This window comes from Esox lucius, chromosome 20 (genome assembly GCF_011004845.1).
Source record: "Esox lucius isolate fEsoLuc1 chromosome 20, fEsoLuc1.pri, whole genome shotgun sequence".
In the NCBI taxonomy this organism is placed as follows: domain Eukaryota; kingdom Metazoa; phylum Chordata; class Actinopteri; order Esociformes; family Esocidae; genus Esox; species Esox lucius.
The window spans coordinates 18,772,572-18,788,163 of record NC_047588.1 but is presented as its reverse complement, the minus strand read 5'-3'; the positions used below and the strand labels follow the sequence as shown (position 1 = coordinate 18,788,163).

The 15,592-nt window shown below is 45.8% G+C and overlaps 1 protein-coding gene across 6 annotated transcripts in view; it reads left to right on the top strand.

The window, feature by feature from the left end:
- The window catches only part of triob (trio Rho guanine nucleotide exchange factor b), a 141,452-nt gene that overhangs the window by 116,167 nt on the left and 9,693 nt on the right, over positions 1-15,592 (top strand). For 5 of the 6 annotated variants that reach the window (XM_029115548.2, XM_029115547.2, XM_029115549.2 and 2 more), the window contains 18 exons: positions 6,445-6,728; positions 6,918-7,088; positions 8,130-8,222; positions 8,567-8,715; positions 9,033-9,099; positions 9,287-9,390; positions 9,500-9,569; positions 9,694-9,783; positions 9,908-10,051; positions 10,174-10,251; positions 10,842-11,033; positions 11,237-11,414; positions 12,020-12,786; positions 13,990-14,237; positions 14,437-14,575; positions 14,702-14,729; positions 14,819-14,981; positions 15,175-15,296. In XM_029115548.2, coding sequence (XP_028971381.2) covers positions 6,445-6,728; positions 6,918-7,088; positions 8,130-8,222; positions 8,567-8,715; positions 9,033-9,099; positions 9,287-9,390; positions 9,500-9,569; positions 9,694-9,783; positions 9,908-10,051; positions 10,174-10,251; positions 10,842-11,033; positions 11,237-11,414; positions 12,020-12,786; positions 13,990-14,237; positions 14,437-14,575; positions 14,702-14,729; positions 14,819-14,981; positions 15,175-15,296 — 3,087 coding nt within the window. Of the gene's footprint in view, positions 1-6,444; positions 6,729-6,917; positions 7,089-8,129; positions 8,223-8,566; positions 8,716-9,032; positions 9,100-9,286; positions 9,391-9,499; positions 9,570-9,693; positions 9,784-9,907; positions 10,052-10,173; positions 10,252-10,841; positions 11,034-11,236; positions 11,415-12,019; positions 12,787-13,989; positions 14,238-14,436; positions 14,576-14,701; positions 14,730-14,818; positions 14,982-15,174; positions 15,297-15,592 lie in introns of those variants that run through there. The other variant, XM_029115551.2, reaches the window with a different exon arrangement.

Below are 15,592 nucleotides of genomic sequence, written 5' to 3'. Positions count from 1 at the left end.
AGCGTGTGACCAACTGGCATCAAGCACACCACGATTATCCCTGTACCCAAGAACGCAAGCTGCCTAAATGACTATCATCCGGCGGCACTCACGTCTGTGAAAGGCATGGCTCACATGAACACTGTCTTCCTGGCCACTGCAATTTGCATCACACCTCTGCCTATGAGGACGGGAAGACCCTTCAGGCCAGTGTTATGTGTAGGCCAGGAGCACCTTTTAGGGCGCCTTTTGAAGCTGTAACAGGATAAGATGCATTTTATAGTCCCTGAGGTGGCAGTGCGAGATACATGTCTGTGGTTGTTGTTGTGGTCTTCACTGAAAACACTGCGTGTCACTGTGACTGGTTCTGGCTACCTCAAGAGGCGTGTAGATCACTGGGGTGATTAGCGGAGCGCAGGCTGTTGAAGTTCTTTAGACGTACAATACCAGGCAAATGTTTGGACACATCTACTCATTCAAGGTATAAAGACCTTTTGCCCCTCTGGTGATTGAATGGGAGTAATGTTCTTTACTCATGCAAAAAATGGGAATGTCCAGATGTGTAAATAGGGTGAACTCAAAAGTTGGATGTTTATTCTAAGCTTGGTGTAACAGAATAAAATATATAAAATGAATGTAATCAACAGAAGGTTTGTTGAAATCAAAGCAGTAACACAACAAGCAAACAGAAACACATATAAGAAGCTGTAGCCTCCAATCAACCACACCTGGCTCTCTCCTGGCCAAGTACTTTATCCTCCCCCTGGGCACGTTACTCTCCAGCCCTGTAGTGGGGGGTGGATCCCCCACACTATAGTCACAGAGTTAGTTTTGGCTCCTACACAAGGGTATTTCTCTGTTTTTACAATTTTCAACATTGTAGAATAGAATAATAGTTAAGACATAAATGTATGTGTTATGTCTCTGAAATAACACAAACATTTATATTTGAAATGGCTCCCATACGGACATTGAAACATATGTTACTTCTGTTCTGGATTACATCAACATCTGCACCAACAATCTCACCATCCATAAACGAATAAAGACCTTCCCCAACCAGAGGCCGTGGATGAACAGAGAGGTCTGACAAACGCTGAAGGCACGCAGCGCTGATTTAAGATCCGGCGATGCGGAGGCCTACAGCTCATCCAGGGCCAACCTGAAAAGGGGCATCAAGACGGCTAAAAAATTATCGCAAAACTACAGGTTGAGGAGCACTTTAACTACAACTGCGAACCCCGACGCATTTGGCAGGGCATCCAAGCCATCACAGACTACCGGCCAAAGAACCCCACCCCCCCAGCCAGCGACGTCTCCATCACCAATGAGTTGAAATGGATTTTTGCTTGCTTCGACGGGGGCAACAAAGATCCAGACATTAAAGCTGAGCTCCCCCAGATGACCTGCACCTCTGAACTATCCACCGCAGATGTGTCAACTGCACTGAGCAGGGTGAATGCACGCAAGGCTGCTGGTCCTGATGGCGTCCCCGGGCGTGTGCTCAGAGCATGTGCTGGGCAGCTGGACGAGGTCTTTACTGACAATTTCAACCCGTCACTGGCCCAGGGGGTTGTCCCCACGTGCTTCAAAACTGCAACCATTGTGCCAGTGTTGAAGCAGTCATCTGTGTCTAGCCTGAAGGACTTCGCCTGTCGCACTCACCCCAACGATCATGAAGTGCTACGAAAGACTAGTTCTGGCCTATCTTAAGTCCTGCCTTCCCTCAACACTGGATCCCTACCAGTTTGCCTGCCGATTGAACAGGTCTACAGAGGACGCCATTTACACAGGTTTACATTCTCCCCTGACCCACCTGGACAAAACCAACACCTATGATAGAATGCTATTCATAGACTTTAGCTCAGCATTCAACATGGTCATCCCCTCTAGGCTGGTCAACAAACTCCATGACCTCAGGATCAGCCCCTTTCTCTGCAACTGGACTTTAGACTTCCTAACCAACAGACCCCAGTCTGTCAGGTTAGACAGCTTCACTTCCTCCACCCTGATCCTGAACACTGGTGTTCCACAAGGCTGCACGCTGAGCCCCCTCCTGTACTCCCTCTTCACCTACGACTGCGTTCCTGTACACAGCTCCAACACCATCGTCAATTTTGCTGAGGACACCATGGTGGTAGGCCTGATCAGTGACAATGATGAGTCAGTCTACAGGGAAGAGATCTTGTGCCTGGCGGAATGGTGCACTGACAACAACCTGGCCCTCATTGCAAAGAAAACCAATCAGCTCATTGTGGATTACAGCAGGTCTAAAGGCTGCAATCATGCCCCAGTTCTTATCAAAGGTACTGAGGTGGAGCATGTTCCCAGCTTCAAATTCCTAGGTGTTCACATCTCCGAGGTCCTCTCCTGGACCCTCAACACCTCAGCCCTCGTCAAAAAGGCCCACCATGTACTTTTTGAGGAGGCTGAAGAAGGCCCGCCTGTCTTCCAAGATCCTTGTGAACTTTTACAGCTGCACAGTCGAGAGCATTCTGACAAACTGCGCAAGTGTGGTTTAGCAGATGTTCTGTAGCCGACCAGAAGGCCCTGCAATGGGCGGTGAATATCCGGCACATCACTGGTGCCCAGCTCCCAGCCATCGTAGACCTCCAGCGCAAGTGGTTTCTGAATAGGGCACGCAGCATCATCAGGGACCCTTCACATTCATGCCACAAACTGTTTACCTTCCTACCATCAGGCAAGCGGTACCGATCTCTTCGTTCCCACACCAGCAGGCTCAGTAACAGTTTCTTTCCATCTACTGTAACCCAGCTGAACTCTGTGACCCAACACTAACCACACCCACCCGCCCACCGCTTAGTACTGCCTCTCAGGGACCTTGTTGCACTACTCTCTTTGTACTACTGGACTCTGAGAATGCTTTGCAAAATGTGATAAGAAAGTTTTCAGTTACATGTACATGTCTACCTCGGGAATCTCATTTGCCGCTACCCTTGCATTTCAGATGCACATGCTACCTTCAATTTGCCTTCATTGCACATTCATAATTGCCGTTTGTACTCACATTTGCATATCTATACAGCCGACTTGTAACATACATTATACTTAATACTTGTACATTTTCTTCCCTCTTCTATTTGCACTTCTGGTTAGATGCTATCTGCATTTCGTTGTACTGTACTGTTCAATGAAAATAAAGTGGAATCTATGAGGGGCCGTATAAGACATTATTCATTCTGATACTCTCACATACATACATTATCCTTTCACATACATATATTTTCACTCTCACATACATACATTCTCCTTTCACATACATATATTTTCACTCTCACATACATACATTCTCCTTTCACATACATATATTTTCACTCTCACACATACATACATTCTCCTTTCACATGCATACATTTTCACTCTCACACATACATACATTCTCCTTTCACATACATACATTTTCACCCTCACATATGTACATTCTCCTTTCACATACATATATTTTCACTCACACATTCATACATTTTACTCTTATATTTCTATATTTGAACTCACACACAAATATATTTTTCTCTCATATTTCTAAATTTAACATACATATTCCTACATTTTTGATCTCATGCACATGCAGTCACAATTTTAAATAATATATGTATATAAGCAGAAAATGTATGCATGTGTAAAGAAAATATATGTATGTGAGAGAAGAATGTATGTGTGTGAGAGACAAAGTATAGTGGAAACGGAAGGAGTATAGTTGAAACGGATGGCAGAACATTTCTCGCGATGTGATTGGCTGTCAACCTCACCCTGTGATTGGCTGAGAAACTCGAGCAGAGTCTTGTTCAGGTCGCGATCAGCATGGACGGGGATGAGACGAACGCTTTGCAGCGAGCCATTGGAGTTTTAAGAACTATTTTAACATCTCTGATACTATTTCTTCCATTGAGCACCAAAGGACATGCTCATCTGCACCTAACGTTGTTCACAGCACGGCAGAAATTGAAATGAGACTACTTTTCAGATCATATGTATGTGAGAGTGAAAATATATGTATGTGAAAGGATACGGCCCCTCATAGGAATCTATTCTAATCTAGATTCTTCAAAGTAGCTGATTGCAGCTTTTCTTGGCAGTCTCTCAATCAGCTTCATGATGTAGTCACCTGTAATGTTTATCCAACAGTCTTGAAGGAGTTCCCACATATGCTGAGCACTTTCTTTCTTTTTACTAAACACTGTAATGCTTTCTTTTATGTGGGCTGCAATCTGAGGTGCAGTTAATTGCCGATTTCAGAGGCTGGTAACTAATCTAGCAGAGAGAGCTCTAGGTCTTCCTTTCCTGTGGTGGTCCTCATGAGAGCCAGTTAAATCATTGCACTTGATTGTTTTGCGCATTAACTTAAGAAAACTTTCAAAGTGAATGTTTCCGTTTTCTCTGACCTTCAAGTCTTAATGTAATGATGGACTATTGTTTCTCTTTGCTTATTTGAGCTTAACTTTTCAAAATAATAGACTATGTGCAATTGTGTCACAACATTTGTGTTTTTTTATTGAGGGCAATGGTGTCACGGTCGTGGGATGGAAAGGACATGTTTAATCAAAAAAAAATCCATGTTTAATCAAAAAACAAAAACTCCAACAAACAAAAAGGCAGCAACCAGTGACGTGGGTCTTCCTTACACAGGATACACAAAACCAAAATGAACCACGCCTTGGGGCCTACAAACTAAACTTAAATAGGGTCCCCAATTGGAGGCAATAACTAACACCTGCCTCCAATTGGGGAAACCAAAAAAAGGAGTAGAGGTGGCTAAAGGCCACCTCCTGTCCTGTCCTGGCTATGCCCCGAGCCCAGCGCAGAGATGGCTAGGGGCACAGCCAGGACGTGACAAATGGTCCCAAGTCTTGTGCTCAAATCTGTAATTACATTTTGCAAGCATATATATTTTAGGTGCTTGCAAGCACCAACAAGTTTGTAAATGTAGTTGGTGCTTGCAAGCAATACTTGACAAGCTTGTACAATTACATTAACCAACATGTTTAATATTCCATACAATCCTACCTAATAACAAAGCAACTGATTGGTTCAGAGGCCTTAAAAAGGAAAGAAATTCCACAAATTAACTTTTATCTAGGCACACCTGTTTATTTATTTGCATAGTGATGCAAGGTGACTACCTCATGAAGTTGGTTAAGAGAATGTGAAAGAGTTGAATGAGTGTGCTAAGCTGTCATGGAGGTATTGAAGAATCTACAATATAAAATGTATTTTGATCTTTTGAGCACTTTTTGGTTGCTAAATGATTCCCTTTGTGTTATTTTATAGTTATTTTCATGTCTTCACTATGATTAGACTCTACAATGTAGAAAATAGTAAAACTGAACTTTGAATGAGTAGGTGTGTCCAAGCTTTTGACTGGTACTGCATGTTTGAATAGTGCTGCTACATTTGGGCTCAGGCCTGTATGTATCTTTCCTGTTTACCCAGAATGTGTAGGTAGTTGACATCTAGGTGTGAAAACATTTGACCAATATACTGCAACATGAGAGGACAATGGAAAAAAGAAAAAAATATGCAAATATTACATTGTGTGAAGTTATGAACCTTATGCCTGTGCTTGCAAGTTTGGCCGAGCATCCCGGCTGACTTGTTTTTTAAACAGTTTGAAAGATCCCAGGGATTTACTGTGCTGCAGAAAGTAGAACAGCTGTAAAGACTTTATGAAATGTGCCATGGCCAGGTTTGAGAATATCTCCAGAGATTTCTCTTGGCCACAAGGAAACTCCTTTCAACGTGTCCAGGGCTGTATCCTCCTTTTGTCTAAATCCACAAATACTAAAGCATCGTCCCTCGACTATCTCTTATAATACCCACTGCTTATGATGCACGAGAACAGCAAGATCTGTGTGCGTGAAAATTCAAATGCCATATCCATGCTCAATTTAGAACCATTTAGAACCATCACCTTCAATCCCTCAGGGATTTGTATAAGAATGTTAGCAATGTCTATGCTGGTTGTTCTTTCGCAGCATAGGAACATGCTATTATTACATTTCTGTGTGGCCAGGACCTAAGCAGTCGATCTACCCAGAGCACCAAGCCTCTGTAAACAGCTGCCAAAGCCCCCCACTCAGCTCCGCATATAGCCCCAGAGCCTCAGCCAAATCCTCTCCCACACCTCTCTGGGGATGTGGAACCACACAATCCTCATGTAGATTATGTAGAGAGAGAGAGAATAGCTTACGCAACATTTATATAATATGTTTTTAAAATGAGGTGCATCCAGTTCACTTTCAAAGGAGCAACATATATCAATGCTAAGCCTAATCACTGGAACCATCATGTACTCAAATGGAATCTCCAAGTATATAGAACAATGACTCCTACATAATACTGTACTAATAATTGTACCTTGCCCAACTACATTCAATCTCGCTGGTACCCTCAGAGCTTACATAGGGACTGACCCCCCCCCCCATCTCTCTCTTTCTCTCTCCGTAGACACCTTGTCCGTGTCTAGTAATGACACCATCCAGCCAGGCGCCAGCCACACCCTGGGCTCCCACAGCTCCCCGGGGCCCAAGCGACCGGGCAACACACTGAGGAAGTGGCTGACCAGCCCTGTGAGACGCCTGAGCAGCGGCAAGGCCGACGGGCACGTCAAGAAGCTGGCCCACAAACATAAGAAGAACCGCGACGGTCGTGGGAAGAACGCAGACTCCTCTGGCTCCCAGAAAGACTCGGATGACAGCGCCGCAACGCCGCAGGATGAGATGGTTGAGGAGGTCCGTTCGGCTGGTCACCTTTGAGCTGGCCTTGTTCTTCCTGTCCTGCTGTCATCCCAAATGTTTGACCTTTTCTGCCTCACATAACGCATCTCTGGACGTCACATAATCCCTGCCTTTATCTTCCTCTTGCTCTGATTTCCTCTACCTTTCTGTTTCCCTCCCTCTGTTGTTGTTGTCCCTTTACAGAGGATGAGGAATGAGGGTCTGAGCAGTGGGACTCTGTCCAAGTCTTCTTCGTCTGGGATGCAGAGCTGTGGTGAGGAGGAGGGGGAGGAGGGGGCGGACTCGGTGCCCCTGCCCCCCCCTATGGCCATCCAACAACACAGTCTGCTGCAGGCTGACTCTCAGGATGACAAGGTTAGACAAACACACACCAACAACCGACCTACCCCACTTACCACACACACACACACCTGGTGTCAAATAGAGGACAATCACCTGTCCTGTAAAATATTTTCTCAGAAAGGAAAATGCTTTTTTTGTAGATAACTTTTTTTTGTCTGCCATTTTATTACGTTGTTTTTCATTATTGGTTCAGTCATTCTCACTTATCAATGAATGTGACAGCGGCAGACATTTCTGACACTAATATCAATGTTTTCCCTGTTTTTCTTAACTGCCTTTATTTTTCCATAGCATTACGTTGATTTTTGTTCTGCTTCTGTCCTGTCTCAGTTCTCGTACCTCTCTATGTAACTCCCTACGCTGTCCATATGCTCCCCCCACCATCTCCATATTTATTTCAGTTTGCCGCTATCCATCCTCAGCCATCTCCCATCCCCACCTGCATCTGTCTATTACTCTGTGATTGCGGATGTGATGAATACTCCATTTTCTGTAGTTGGTGAAGTTAGTCCACAACTCACTGCCTACCCTTTGGCATTGCTTTGTACCACCTGACGCTAACGTTTAGCAAGGCTAAGTCTGAGACCGGCCCGTTGTCCATGTACCCAATTCTAATGGAGTATTGAACAGCACATGTACACCATTCAGGCATGTACTCCACTCTGGTGGTGAGAACCTTAGAACCTCGTCCCGAACTCTCCCAACCCCAATGCCACGTTCCTTCTGTCCTCCATGCTAGCCTGGCCCCCCGTAGGCCCCTATTTGCCCCCTATTAGGGAGAGCACGCCCATTCCCTATGTGGACATTTGGAATGTCGGGGCAGGGTCAAAACACATCAATGGTGAGCTCCTCATAGAGGTACATTATGTGATGACGTGCACTGTATGAATATGGACCGTTCAGTGGAATACACAATGTCTCCACCAGAGAGCACAACGTCCCTATGAATTGTAACCCATTGAATCGTACTGTTGCCAACTGAAATGCTCGCATGAGTTACCAAACCGATTCTGTTTCTTTATCATTCCTTTCCTTTCCTTTTGCTCCACCCAGGCCTCTCGTTTGTCGGGCCGGCCGAGTAGTTCAGAAACACCCAGCGCGGCCGAGCTGGTCAGTGCAATTGAAGAGCTGGTCCAGAGCAAGATGGTAAGATTCAACCGTCCATCTGTTATCCACGCTGATATCGACTGCCCACACACAAAAGCGCGCACGCACGCGCGCCGACATCTCAGCCCATCCAGGTGTCGGGGCGGACGTGACTGTGATGTTGCCTTGGCCCACCAGTCATCTGTCAACTGTCTGAGTCACCTCGCCAGCTGCCTGCCTCTATGCAAAGGACCAGGAGCAATACTGACACTTGTCACACTGTCAAAGCTTCTCTCTCTCTGCTAGTACAATTATGACACAGGAACCTGCATGGGTACTATTAGCCCAGCTGTAATATCTACTCAGTCTTCCTTTGTGTTTGTCGTCATGTCTCTCCATGTTAGTCCCTGGAGGACCGTCCCAGCTCTCTGTCAGTGGAACAGGGGGACAGCAGCAGCCCGTCCCTCAACCCCTCAGACAACTCCCTCCTGTCGTCCTCGTCCCCCATCGATGAGATGGAAGAGCGCAAGTCAGGTTTCCTCAAGAGACGCCAGTGAGTTCAGTTTCGTCCTCCCAGCCTGTCCTAAGTAGAGGACAAAATGACTGGAAGGGACTGGTGATGGCCTCGGCTCTTTCTACTAATTCTGTTTTATGGTCATAAGGCTTAAGCCCTGAGACATCAGGTCAAACTGTTGTGTGACGGTCTCGCTAAAATCACCTATTTGACTGAAATATTATGAGTCATGATCCTTATAAAACCTAGCAGTAAAACTTGAAGCATCTCTTTGCGTTATTCCAATGTTCATTTTATCCATAGGGGATTTTTAGATGCACTTCAACTTTGAGTTAACTCTTCTCTATTGCCAACAGCTACGTGTTACTGGAGCTCGTGGAGACAGAGAGGGACTATGTAAGAGACCTGGGTTCAGTGGTGGAGGTGAGAACATACTCTAACTTCATTATCATGATCAATGACTCACTCCTCAGCATCACCAGTGTTCACTTTATGCTCTGTCACATCCAGAAATGAATCTTAGTACTTAACAACCCTCTAAATTAACAGGTATTTGCAATATGGTTACAGCTAACATACAGCTAATTATGAATATCGTCTGTCTCTACAGGGCTACATCAGCCGAATGAAGGAGGAAGGCGTGCCAGATGACATGAGGGGAAAAGACAAGATTGTTTTTGGGAATATCCACCAGATCTATGACTGGCACCGAGAGTAAGACCAGAATAGGACCTGCCTAGTATAGTTTTTATTCGTTTTTGTTGATCATCCAAGGTTGATTTCTTTCACTTTACTCATGCTACACTTTTTCAATTTGCTGCAGCTTTTTCCTGGGAGAACTAGAAAAATGCCTGGAGGACCCTGATAGGCTGGCTCCCCTGTTTGTCAAACAGGTGGGAGGGATGTTATGATCCACACTGGCCAAATTATACCATAAGTAACGGAAATGTATGTGGTTTGCAAAATAACAACTGCTCCAAATTCCCCCTTTGTTTTATTTCCTTGTATTCTTGTCAGGAGCGACGTTTACACATGTACATTGTGTACTGCCAGAACAAGCCCAAATCAGAGCACATTGTGTCTGAATACATTGACACCTACTTTGAGGTAAGAAGGATCTCTCTCCACTCTCTTGACCACATCTCAGCCTCATTGTTTCCTTTGGACATAGTGTATTGTAACACTACTGTGTACAAATGACTGCAACTAATTGGTAGCTTGTGCATTTTAGGAGCTTAAGCAACGTTTGGGCCACAGGCTTCAGCTCACTGATCTCCTCATTAAGCCTGTCCAGCGCATCATGAAATACCAGCTCCTTCTGAAGGACTTACTCAAGTTTTCCAAAAAGGCTGCAGTAGACACTACTGAGTTGGAGGTCAGAAGTACAATTTGAATGGATTTTGTGATCTTTTACGTTCGTGTGTTGTAAGTTCTGTGGGTCATAAAGCTGGGATGCCATTTTCTACAAACGTGTTCTCCGTCTTCACTTTCCCCCAGAAAGCGGTGGACGTCATGTGTGTTGTGCCCAAAAGGTGCAACGACATGATGAACGTTGGACGTCTTCAAGGCTTTGATGTAAGACTCTTGTGCTCTGTCCTCTGCGGGGAATAGATGATATAGTCCCTCAGTTCAACATGGCTCTGTTAACAAAGTTCACACATTTTCATAATAGCATTTTTGAATTTCAACCATGAAGTCCCATGGTTGAAATTATAAAGCGGTTTATGAAGTCTCTTACTTTTTCCGGCTATTTTAATGGGGTTTTACTGATTAAGGATAGCTCCCTGAGATGCAGCATCTCATTTTCGAGGGTGTCCTACCGCACAGACACAAATAAAACAAATACATAGACAAAAACACTACACAACTAGCATACACAACAAATACACATATACACAGTCCTCGCTCACCCACTCCAACACGCAACACCAGCACCAGCTATTGCAAACAATAATAACAGTGATAACAATAATAAAAGTACATGAAAGCAAATAATTGTATTGTATCAATTATATCCAGGTAAAATACACATTTTAAACTTAGGGTCTAAGACTGAGCAGTGACTGTCCTTCGTCCGCCCTGCTATAAGTGGTTCATTTTTATTGAACCACTCTTTAAGCAGGCAGGTCAGTTAACTATCCCATATGTATTATTCCCCTGTACAGGGGAAGATTGTTGCCCAAGGCAGACTTCTTCTCCAGGACACCTTCATGGTATCTGACCAGGATGGGGGGCTGCTCACCAGGATGAAGGAGAGGAGGGTGTTCCTCTTCGAACAGATCGTCATCTTTAGCGAGCCCTTAGACAAGAAGAAAGGCTACTCCCAACCAGGATACCTCTTCAAGAACAGCGTCAAGGTACCAAGCTTCAATCACCACTAATCAGTCACACTTATAGTACGTGCATTCAGAGGGGCCACACAAAGTGTGTTTTCAGGTTAATATCCCCAAAACCAAAGTTACAGGCTAATTAGTTAAGGGACTCATTTAGTTGGACTGACCTCCTGTTTTCTCTCCTGTATGGTGTGTGTGTGTGTGTGTGTGTGTGTGTGTGTGTGCAGGTGAGCTGGCTGGGTCTGGAGGAGAACACAGATGACCCCTGTAAGTTCACTCTGACCTCGCGGTCATCCAGTGGCAGCATGGAGACCTATGTGATGCACTCAGCCAACCCTGGAGTCAGCCAGATGTGGGTTCAACAGATCACCCAGATCCTGGAGAGCCAACGCAACTTCCTCAACGGTATAAACAGGCCCACGTTTTCAACCGCGTAGTGATGTTACGCTACATTTCAGTCATTGACAGCAGACACTATTATCCAGAGAGACCGTTATGGCATTCAGTATGTTTCTAGTTGCTCCCAGGTAACAGCACATTCACATCCTATTATGCGTTATATTACTTGTTAGGATTTCTGTGGTCCACAGCACGTTGCATGGCATCCCAGATGTGTTTGATAACATTGACATCAGGTGACTTAGGTGGGAATGGGATGAGGTGCATAGGTGAATTATATGAACATATGTTTCATTGGAAGTTAAATGTGCCGCGATAATGAGACCGATAGAAAGATCTGTGTTTAGATTCTCTCTCTGTAGGTCGCGCTCTGCCATCCTCAGGAATGTGAAATGTTTACATTGACCATCTCTGCCAGATAGACACGCCCTTTCAGGGTATATACCAGCTAGCAACCGTCTTTACAGTGAGGATGAGTAGATGAACGACGAGGCTACATGTTCTGGATGTTCTCGCCCTAGACTCTCGACGGGCGCGTGCTTAACGACAGTGACCAAATATACGGAAAGGCTGTATTCTCACACTCCGTCTGGCTTTCTTGTGTCCACCAGCACTGACATCCCCTATCGAGTACCAGAGGAACCACGTGGGGGCCAGTGGACCGGGCCTGGCGGGCCCCAGCAGCTGCAGTGGTTCCACCATGGGCCCCGGGAGTAACTCTCTCTGTGGCCCCCAGAGTCGCCGGCCCTCACGCATCCCCCAGCCCTCTTCCCGCATCCCGCAGCCTGTCCATCACCACCATCCCCTGGGCCCCGATGGCCCAGACAGGACAGCAGGTATGTGGTCCCAGCTGCTCCCCTCCTCATCCTCCTCCCCCTCCTCCCAGCCCCCCTGCCCCGCTGAGCTTATGGAGGTTGACCTGGGGCCCCAAGATGTCCCTAAGATGCCGGTGCTGGAGGGTCCCCTGCCCCGCAGCCGAACCAGCAGCAACAGCAATGACAAGCCTGTGGGCGTGGCTGGGGGCGGTGCCATAGAGTGCCGCCCTGGGGAGGGCCCCACTCAGACCCCCATCCCACGACTGGCTGTGGCCCCTCTGAATCTGGCCGTGGCTCGAGTAGGGAGGGTCTCTCCACTGACCTCCCCCATGAAGGAGAGCTTTATCCCAGGCTGCACCAACCAGAAAGTGTCCTCTTACTGGGGCGCCACGGTCCCAGCCTCCCCGGCCAGCCGGCCTGGCTCCTTCTCCTTTCCCAGTGATAGTGGGGACTCCACCCAGGGCCGCAGCCATCGACACTCCACCCACAGCAAGGACATAGACCGCATGAGCACCTGCTCCTCCACCAGTGAGCAGTCTATACAGTCCACCCAGAGCAACGGGGTAAGAACCCTAGTCCAGTCCCAGGCTTCTCTCTCTCCAGCCTAGTCCCTACTAACTAAGACCTTACTGGCTGATCTTACTGGGTCTAAAAATGGCGTCACCTGAAGCACAAGTGAGCACTGAACTATGTAAGCACACTAACTTGCCTGTAGCGTGAGATCCTTCAGACTACTAACGTTGTGCTTTTGGCTGTACAATGCTACAGTAACTGCTACAGTACCTCTGCTTTACTGTATTGTGTCTTCTTCTCCTGTGTGACTCTTTACCTCAGCTCGCCTAACTTCACACACGTCTCTGTCTTGGTTTTGGTACCGCAATGAACCTGCCACTAACAGTTATTAACATTCTCTAGACATGAACTTTGCGTTTGCTGTCTTTTTGATTCATACTGTTGTGGTGAATAAATTTTTTGGTGGGAGGGTAGAGAACCGTCAAGTAATTTATTGGCCTAAGCAAAATTACGTGCTGATTAAATTGAATTCACCTGCCTTTTTCTGTCTCTTGTTTTTCTTTACTCTGTAAAAGCTGCTTCCTTTTGGTCTTGCTCCTGCGTGCGTGATGCAAATCTTTGTTCTGGTTCTTTGTTTTCTTGTCCCCAAATACATTTCTTGCACCCAGTACATTTGGCCTCACTTCATGATTTATTCAGGCACTGTCTAGACTCTGTAGAGCCCTCACTGTTTTTCCTGCTGAAACAGACTGTTTCCACTCTGTCATGGAAAGACGTATACTCCATGTAAACTCTACCCTCTCTGTCAGAAAGACACTCCAGGTAAACTCTACCATACCACTCTTTTTTCTGGAGATCATCTCTTCACTTTTCTTTTTTACTTAAAAATCAAATTATCTTTGATACATGGAGGAATCGGATTTTAGTTGCTTCAGTCTGACATTCTCTCACTCATCACTGATGAATCTTTTGTAATGAATGCTTTGCAATTAGTCCTTTGTGCACCAGCTCTAGCATGGAAGCAGATTACCAACAAATGATACTCACATGCAAATCAAATGAATACAGTTTTGATTTGCCATGGGTCCTGCAGATCTATTTACCACAGAGCACTTGCCAAGGAATGCCGAACTTGTATGCGTGCGTCTGTCTGTCTCTCTCTGTCTCTCTCTGTCTGTCCGTCTCTCTCTCTCTGGGTTACCCTACCTATAACCCTGTACTGACCCGCCACCTGCATCTCCCTCCTCCCGCAGAGTGAAAGCAGTAGCAGCAGCAGCATCAGCACCATGTTGGTGACCCAGGACTATGTGGCCCTGAAGGAGGATGAGATCAGTGTGTCCCAGGGCGAAGTGGTCCAGATGCTGGCCTCCAACCAGCAGAACATGTTCCTGGTGTTCCGGTCCGCCACCGAGCAGGGACCTGCCGCCGAGGGCTGGATCCCCGGCTACGTGCTGGGTCACACCTCCATCATTATTCCCGAACACCCCGAAGGAACCGTCAAGTAAGAGACAAGGTTGCCCCATTCGTTTGTCCGATAAGACGAAGGCCACTGCTCTTGTACTCAGACGTTTTCCAGAGGTACCAGCTAAAAGGTTCAACCAGGAGTATTACATAATTTGGGAGCTGGCTGTAGTTGAGTGTCTTTAAAAACGGTTATTGTGCATACAAATCGTCTTCATGTCATTTTCCTGTTGGAGCAGGAAGTCATCATCATGGCACACAGCACTACGCATCAGGAGAAAGTCTGAGAAAAAAGACAAGGAGACCAGGAAGGAAAATAAGATGGAAAATGGCAACCGCAAATCTCAAGAAAGTCTGGCTAATAAAGTTTCTGTAAAGGTAGTTCAATTAGAAGAATCACAACCTTTTATGGATGAAAGGCTTTTAGCCCTTCTAGATTAACCTAATATAATGGTTTAATGGTGCAAATATTGCATGTCTATTTATTGTATGTTTTTCTTTCAGCTTCTAAATCCCAACTACATATATGATGGTATGTATACATAAAAGTGCAAAGGTAGTGGTTCAATGCAGGAAACGTGTCGCTAGAACTCAAACGTCCTCTATCTGTAACCTCTGCAGTCCCCCCAGAGTTCTTGTTGCCCCTGAGTGATGTGACCTGTGATCAGGGAGAGAGTGTCATTTTGAGGTGTAAGGTCTGTGGAAGACCTAAAGCTTCGGTGACCTGGAGAGGACCTGACCACTGCACTCTGACCAACAACGGACACTACAGCATCACCTACGGGTAGGTATACATCTGTACTGGTCTCCATCTGAACCTGTCGGTTCATCTTTCATTTGGTCACTTGGCAAACGCTCTTATCCAGATGAACTCACGTTGATCATTGCAAAGCCATGTCTTAGAATTTAGTTCTGTTTCAAGTTGTGCTTAAGTTAATGTTTCTATTTTTTAACCAATGTCTTGTGACCCGTCTTAGTGACACAGGCGAGGCCACCCTCCGGATCATGGGTGTGTCTGTGGAGGATGAAGGGGTGTACTCCTGTGTGGCCACCAATGTAGTGGGCAGTGTGTCCTCCTCCGCCAGCCTCAGAGTCTCAGGTCCGTCACTTTACTGTTGACTTGTAGACTCATACGGGGGTTCAGTATATCAGTGTACATACAGGATATATAGTATTCACAGGAATGACCTTACAGGATATATAGAATTCACATTAATGACCTTACAGGAAATATAGAATTCACATTAATGACCTTACAGGAAATATAGAATTCATGAATGACCTTACAGGATATATAGAATTCACATGAATGACCTTACAGGATATATAGAATTCACATTAATGACCTTACAGGATATATAGCATTCACATGAATGACCTTACAGGATATATAGA